We start from the raw sequence: 7,610 nt of genomic DNA, 5'->3' as shown, positions 1-7,610 counted from the left end.
CTCTGTAATACTTCCCAAATGAATCCCAGAAGCAGTAGGAGACTGCAAAATCTAGGACATTTTTGTCATTTTGATTTAAATCTAGAGTTTATAATTAAGTTAGACTAAATGCATTCTAGGAATAAATAAATAAAATCCACAAATATATATATTTAAGTTTAAATTTTTAGAAAAGATCCCTTGGTGCCTAGCTGCTTGGTATGTTCTTTGTAAATATGTCACTGCATTGACCAGTCTACTTTTTGAGTAGTTATTCTGTTTCTAGCACACAATGAGGTAACTTGCCTCTTATTTTATACAAATGGAAATAGATGGATACAATACTATTCACGTTTCAAGCAGAAAAGATGAACTCGAATATTTTCTTAGATCTGAAGTTTATTTTACAGCCCAGTACTCAGTAATATACAAACTATTTTAGTGTGTCTCCAACATTGGAAAAGCCCTGTTCTTCTAGGTGGGTGCTATTTATGACTTGGCAATACTATTTGTCGTCACCTGAAGCAGCGTCAAATGCCCTCTGTGCAATTTATCTTCAAAATGCAGGAAGGCCTCGAGTTGCTACAATTAGACTATATTAGCAGTAGTGGAGTTCATTAGTTAGACTTCTAAAGTTGTCCCTGCATACATGGCCGCCTGGGAGCTTACTAAAAGCAACAACTTAAAATGGAGCTGCTATTTGGTCTTCCGTGGACGGACAGGTAGCCAGCGGGGACCTCTTTCCTTTCCCCCATCGAATAGGGTGGAGGTCCTTTGGGGCTTGGGGGAGCCGCCACAAACGTACTCAGACTTTTGATTTCCAGTTAAACCAGTTTCTCAGCTATGTCTGTTGCAGTGTTTCTGGGATAAGCTTTCTGGTGCTGGTTCTCCAGCAGAGACACCTTTCGGCAGCTGGGAAAAGGCCAAGTGAAGAAGGTTGGCATTGGAAAACCCAGACAAACAAAGTTGGTGTCGCTGTGCCAGCCTTCACGAGGTGCACTACATGTGCTGCTGAGGCACACAGGGTTCATCCAGGGCCACAGAAAGCCTCTGAAGCTCCGTCGGGGCAGATCGCTACGTCCTACTTCTTAAGGTTTTGTCTTGGCTTCGCCAAATCCCACATTCAGTTTCTAGCTTGGAAAGGAAGCAGACGCTTTCCTCAATGGAGCCGGACTACGAATGTTAGCAGGGACTAGAGCTAGTGTGTCACAGAGTTTCGGCAGTTGGGGGGATCTCGACCGCTTGACTGAGCCTTTGTTGCTCCAGCTTCTACCTGGGCTGTAGATGAGGGTAAAAGATCCCATGGAGAACGCCTTCAATCACTACATTGGGAAAATCATCTGAAAGACAAAAGAAAAGCGCCTCATTGCTTACGTGCGTGCGTGCGTCAAGACAACATTCTGGGGAGCCTCCCTAGTCTAAGAGACGGCCTCCGGCTCCTGGGCACACTGCTTCAGCACTAAAGCCGCTCTAGCCCAGCACCGCCAGATTTGGGGCTTATTGATTTCAGGGATGTTCTAGGACTTAATGCTGCCGGGCTGCAGCTCGATCTGAATCTCTTCTCACAAGGAAGATGGATTACGCGGGCAATTCAATTTCTAGCAAAATCTCAATATCCCTGAAAGAATTCCAAGATTGCTCCTGGGAAGACTCCACTGTGGTTTGGAGCAGCATTTAGCCCGAGCCATTTCGGGGCGCTCAAATACTGCCTGGAGCAATACGAGGCTGTCTGGTCTCCCGAACTTAGAAGGGCAAATTCCCGAAAAACGTCAAACCGTCATCCTTGAAAAACCAGCCACATTTTCAGCGGAGGCAAAGGGAGAGAGAGCACCGCCAGAGCCTCTCCCCGGTGCCGACTCCTCCAGCAGGTAAAATACGGAGGGGAGGGACTAACACTGGCCTTCTCCTGCCCACACACGGAGCTGCCTAGGAGGCGGTGATACACGTGGGCGACACTCGCACTATCACCTCCGCCCTACAAGGAGACCAGCTTAGAGGGGCGGGGCCAAAAAGGTCACGTGTGGACGCAGTCTTTCTGCCTTCTCATTCTTGTGCTCTCAGAGGAGACACACTTGGGGGCGCGGGTGGCTCCGTGGATGGAGAGTCCCACGACTTTCTGCTTTCACCGGTCCTAGCTAGCTGTGTAGATCAAGCGGAGCTGAGACAAACTCGGACTGTTCAGTTCTGCTCTTCAGTCCTCCTATTAGTATGCAGAGACCCCGTTACTGGGGCACAAAGTCTAACTCGGAGAGGCTCCATTCCAAAGAAGCCAGGGAGGAGCTGCATTGGGTGGCGGCTGTTGGTCAGTCACTGGTTCTGATCCATGTCAGTGTGTCCGTGCTCGAAGGGCAGGAGAAGGAAATGAGACCGAAGGCTTCGTGGTGCGGGCTGCAGGGGCGCAGGCGGGCGCTGCACACACATGGATCAGGGGCATTCTGGGGGAAGTGCTGCGTCTAAAGGCGCCGGGCTCATCATTGTGGGGGAAGGGCTGACCCTTTCCATGCGGCTCCCGTCTCCCAAGTCTTTGGTCCTTTGACAACTTGGGGAATATCGCTTTGGGGAGGACTTGCCTGTTCAAGAGCTAAACTACAGCAGCAGATGCTCTAAAGCACTTTTTGTAGACCAGCGACCCAGCGCTACCGAATGGCACTTTGCCAACGAAACTTTATTCTACACGAAGAGGGGCCTGGCCTGGCCCAAACTGGGGCTTCAAAGGTCTCAACATGCCTCAAAAAAAGCAAATCGCACAGCCAGTACTCGTGTGGGGCCAGCTTTGAAAGCTGCTCCTCCGGCCTACAGGCCTGGACCTGTCCACTGACCCACCTCCCCACCCCTTGAGTGCTCCTTCATCCAGAGGGCATCCCCCCAGGACCACAATAGTGCATCATTGCTGCGATACTGGAGGCACAGTGTCTCTGGAGTTAAACAGACCAGCATTAAAATCCTGCCTCAGATAGGTGCTAGCTGGGTGACCCTGGGCAAGTCACTTAGCCTCTCAGCCTCAGCTTCTTCATCTCTCAAATGAAGACAGGAACTACCTTCCAGGTTCTTGGGAAGAGAAAACAGAACAACGCTTGTCAAGTGCTCTGCAAACCTGAGCGTGCCACATGTAACTCTGGTGACTTGTTATCATCATTGGATTCCACTGAGATTGAGGGGCGGCCAAGAAGCTACACTCGCGTCACTCTGGCCAGACAGGAAAAACCCTCTTGGTTAGAGGATGCCTGAAGAGTAAGGCACGACAGCAAAGGCTCCCCTTCGGCCCTTCTCCCTGCTTAGTCTTCTGTCGGGTGAGGCCGCACGTGCTGGAACACCCACCAGTAATACTCTATTTTCCAGGCTCGGGATTCAAACGAGGCGCTGCTGAATAAAGGCACACGGACAGCCCTTTGCTGGCTGCCTTCTCTCTGCTTGAGTCCTCCACAGCCTCGTCCCCCGTTTGGGCTTCGCCTCACTCTCCCCCGTCCCTCCGCACGAACGAGCCGGCCCTTGCTAGCAGGCTGACGATCCTTCCACCCCAGCTGCGCCCCTTTTGCCTCGGCTTCACTCGGTCCCTCTCTTGAGAATGTCTCGATGGCGCCTCTCCGCCATCCTTCGAGCCCCGCTACGAGTCCGCGGTCTTGGAGGCGCTTCCCCTGCTCGAGAGCCCGGACTACCCTGCCGCGCAGCTCCCTCGTTCTAGAGTATCCCGTCTGAACAGCGCTCCCTTTGGGAGGGGTGCAGAGACACTGGGAGGGGCGGAGGGGGCCCTTCTGTCTGGCTGGCACGTTTACTACGGAGGAATGCCAGCCAGCACCTCTCAGGTAGCATACGGTCTGCATTAGAGTGTGCAAAAGGGCACCTCATCCTAGCAGGCTTGGGACAGGGGGCCGGCACGACCTCAGGTTACAGAGGGGGAAACGGAGGCTGAGAGTGGCCGAGCCATCTGCACTGCTGCTGCCACACAAAGGACGCTGTGCTCGTCCCCACACAACGGGGTCAGCAGGTGGGAGGCCACGTGACCACCCTGGGCACGTGCAGCCCCCATCTGTGAAATGGGGACGCGCGGCAGTGGCTGTGGGCGCTGTGCTCAGTAAAGCGCCCTAAGCGGACTGTTGGGGGATGGAGACAAGCCCTCCGGAGGCTTCCTTCTGACTGACCGGGAAGCGGTGCTGGCTTGGGGCGCATCGGGGAGGCTGGCGGGGACCTAAAGCTCCCATCCCAGCGGAGATCCGGGTGCAAAGGGGAAGCTCTGGGAGCCTTTCTAAGCTAAGGGAATGGCCGCCGTCAGCCTCGGCGGAACCACTACGGCGCTCATTTCGCAGCCTTCCGCTTAGGAAAGCTGCCGTTCCTCCTGAAAGACTGGCTCCAATTTGGACTCTGAATGGCTGTTAGGCCAAGCGCGTGACTCTCCTGCCCGCCCCCAGGCTCTGGTCGGAGGCCGGCATTAAAGGCGTGGCTTATGTGGGGCGGGGTCAGAGCGGTGAAGGGCGTTACCCACCACAGGCGCAATTACCATTGGCTGTAGGCAAGACGTACGGATCCCTGAGGAACAGCAGCACGGGCTGGTGGGACAGTTTGCTGGAAAGGTCAAGAACAGGCATGTCAGCATGGCGGGACGGCAGGCGGGAAAGCCTACAGACTAGTTGGGAGGGGGTCCAGAAGGGCCTTTTGACTTGTACGCCGCGTACAGAGGGAGACCTCTCAGGGCACGCCACGTACAGCACAGACAGTAGCAAGCTTAGCTTCTACAAGGCTAACGTCTAATGTCGCCGTGCTGCAGCAGCATTCCTCGGCTAGCCAGTGTCTGGCCGCTGCAGATAGCCGCGTAGGACTCTACAGTCTTTCATTCGTCAGTGTACAGAATGATTTCAGTGTCCTGATTGGAGGGGCCCTAATTATGGGGTTCTAGCATGGCCCGCCAGACCCACCCAGCGTCAGGACACTGAAGGGAATCGGCGTCCTGGGAGCCTACATGACGCCGAGTGGATCAGCTCTCACCTGGATTCTTCAGATTCTGTTTCCTCAAAGGAGCTAAAATGAAGAGAAGAACAGAGAGATGGATCACCGTGTGCCAGCTGAAGAGTAACCGCATGCACTCCTGGAGCCCCGAGGAGGGCTTCAAATAAAGACCTAATCCAAGTTCGAATTTAGACACAGATGAGCCCGAAACAAGCCATTTTCTTGCCCAACAGTCACTTTAAAACTTTCTAAATCCTGGCTCGACAACATCTGGACGAGGGCACACAACTGTTGAGTGTTCCCTCCGTCAACTCCTAGAGAGGTCCCACAAGGCAGCTCTGTTTTAAGGAAACTCCTGCTCTAATAAGTGGGGCAATCATGGCTTTAGGCTTGGCGATGACTGAGGAGCCTGGGTGGCTCTCATTATGGGGTACAGCTAGCATGTGGGTGGGAATCCAGAGAGAGGGGTCCCTTGTTGGAAAGTGCTTATATCAAGACAGTCACTGAGTAACAGGACCAACGATTTATAGTTTGAAGGCAGCTTCATCAAATCCCACCCTCTGACTAAAGAGATGTAACAGAGCGCAGGAGAGACTAAATAATCTGCCCAGTCACAAAGCTCTGTGAACGATCTGAGTTGTTTCAAATGAGACATCATTGAAGCTACTCAAGATAGCAACTGCCCAGTCACTTGGCATCTAAGATTTAGGTTCTCAATTTTACTCTCTTTAACCATTTTTATAGAGGAAAAAAGGCCATCATGGGGTCTTTATAAACGAAGCTTAATTACCGTACATAAATTTTATGGAGCAGATACTGGAGTGGTATACCATTTGAGGTTAAATGACTTGCCCAAGGTCTCGTGGCTAATAAATATCTCAGATATAATTTAATCCTGGGTCTTTCTAACTAAGAAGTTAAAATTTCCTTCTCAAATTGCCTTGAAGCAAATCTGATTTTTCCTATCACATAAGCATGACTTAATGAACTTGATGGCCTCATGAGAGGCCTTTGAGGAATGCCTTTAATTACAGGTAGTGGGGCAAAAGAACTATTTTTTGCTCAGCATTCTTAATGGGTCCTGGGCAGCTATCTAATCCCAAATGAATATAGTTGAAGGGGTAGGTGAGCTCATCAATTTTACATGATTCAGTTACGGGACACTGAAGGTGTTTAGTCTACATCTCCCACTTTACAGATGAGGAAATTCAGCCCTAGAGAGTTTCAGTAACTGATAGAGCTGATCCTATCATTCTATCCATGAGTTTTAGTTTTATTCATGAAAACTGTATAAAACCATACGACTGACTATGCAGCAAGACGCCTACTTTAGGGAAGGGTCAATACATTATGTAGATACAACTGGGTGTAAAGCTGAACGCTGCCAACAAATCTAGGGGCGAGAACAGAGAGGATGGTAACAAGGGAGGAAGAAGAAACCCCTTCTCCTTCTGTCTCTAGGCAGAGTATGGGTCATGCTTTCTCAGAGGCAAAGGGGCCAATCACATTTAACTACATGCACCTCTACATCATGTCCTGCAGAAGTCAAACCCTTTACAATGAATTTCTGCGTATAACTGAATGTCGGATTTGGAAAACTACCGTCTCAAATAATTTTCTTCATTAACTGCTTTGCCAAATCCCATGATGGGAGGGAAATACACTTCAAAAACACCTCCCGTAGGTAAAAGACAAATCTTACCCACAACTTTCGGTCTTTGGTAGAGAGGGTAAATGTCGTACATTTAGAAAATCAAGAAAGAATTTCGGAAGCTCCTCATTTTCCAAAATGACAGCCTGTACAAAAAGAACAGGTAGAATTAAGAACTAAAGTACGGATTAGCAACCACAGGCCATTTCAAGTATCAGTCATGGGTAATGTTTTTAAAAGGCTATAAAGCTGACAAAAGTTTTTGCCTGTTCACAAGCATTACTACTTGCCAATTCAATTTAAAGCCTTCTGCACGTCTCAGCCACCAGAAATCCCAATGATACATATATGCAGGAGTCATGTCAGCGATCCCCTCAGAATTACAACTAGCAGTGCTATGGGACAAACTTTGCCTATGATCATCCAGCAGGTAAGAATCGGAGGCAGGATTTGAATACAGATCCTCCTGACCCCAAATCAGGCTAGGACAGTAGGATGTGCAGTATTTTGCCATACAAAGATGTATGGTTAATGGTGAGGGTAGGATTTAACTTTATAAGGAAATCTCTTTGAGGACATTTTGTCTTTGTATCCCCAGCACCTAACATAATACCTAGCACACAGCAGTCATTAATAATTATTTGGTAAAAGGATATCTCATAAATTCTGATGATGGATTATGTGGAGAAATTAAACGTATAATCTATCACGACGAAGGTGAAAGGCTCCTTGAAATGAATACGTCTAGATCCGAGTCTTGAATCAAGTAAATAGTTAACAAACATCTGTCCAAATGAATGTCAGAATGCGTAAGTGTTCTTTTTATCATGTATCTGGCATAGATCGTTATGGCAGGCGTATGCCTCTGAAATTAAGGGGGAGTCGCCCCAAATACATAACCCAGTACAAAGTTTGGATGATCTTTAAAGAACACAGATGGAAAGCACAAACCGAATCACATTGCATAATTTACAGGTACCAGAATTTGCATCTCGAACAGACAAACTTCATTGGCCATCCTTGAGAACTCTTGCCATCT

At 49.4% G+C, this 7,610-nt stretch overlaps 1 protein-coding gene across 5 annotated transcripts in view; it reads right to left on the bottom strand.

Annotated features, from left to right (window-relative positions):
* Positions 1-360: 360 nt before the first annotated feature.
* The window catches only part of SNX24 (sorting nexin 24), a 212,071-nt gene continuing 204,821 nt past the window's right edge, over positions 361-7,610 (bottom strand). For 3 of the 5 annotated variants that reach the window (XM_056804506.1, XM_016423740.2, XM_016423741.2), the window contains 4 exons: positions 6,623-6,717; positions 4,960-4,992; positions 4,460-4,539; positions 361-1,319 (listed from right to left, as the gene is read on the bottom strand). In XM_056804506.1, the coding sequence (XP_056660484.1) occupies positions 1,249-1,319; positions 4,460-4,539; positions 4,960-4,992; positions 6,623-6,717 (279 nt within the window). In that variant the 3' untranslated portion in view covers positions 361-1,248. The remainder of the gene's footprint in view (positions 1,320-4,459; positions 4,540-4,959; positions 4,993-6,622; positions 6,718-7,610) is intronic. The other 2 variants (XM_056804507.1, XM_001363596.4) reach the window with 1 other exon arrangement.

Source organism: Monodelphis domestica, chromosome 7 (genome assembly GCF_027887165.1).
Source record: "Monodelphis domestica isolate mMonDom1 chromosome 7, mMonDom1.pri, whole genome shotgun sequence".
NCBI classification, from domain to species: Eukaryota; Metazoa; Chordata; class Mammalia; order Didelphimorphia; family Didelphidae; genus Monodelphis; species Monodelphis domestica.
The sequence above is the reverse complement of the archived record's forward strand: the minus strand, read 5'-3'. Positions and strand labels throughout refer to the sequence as shown.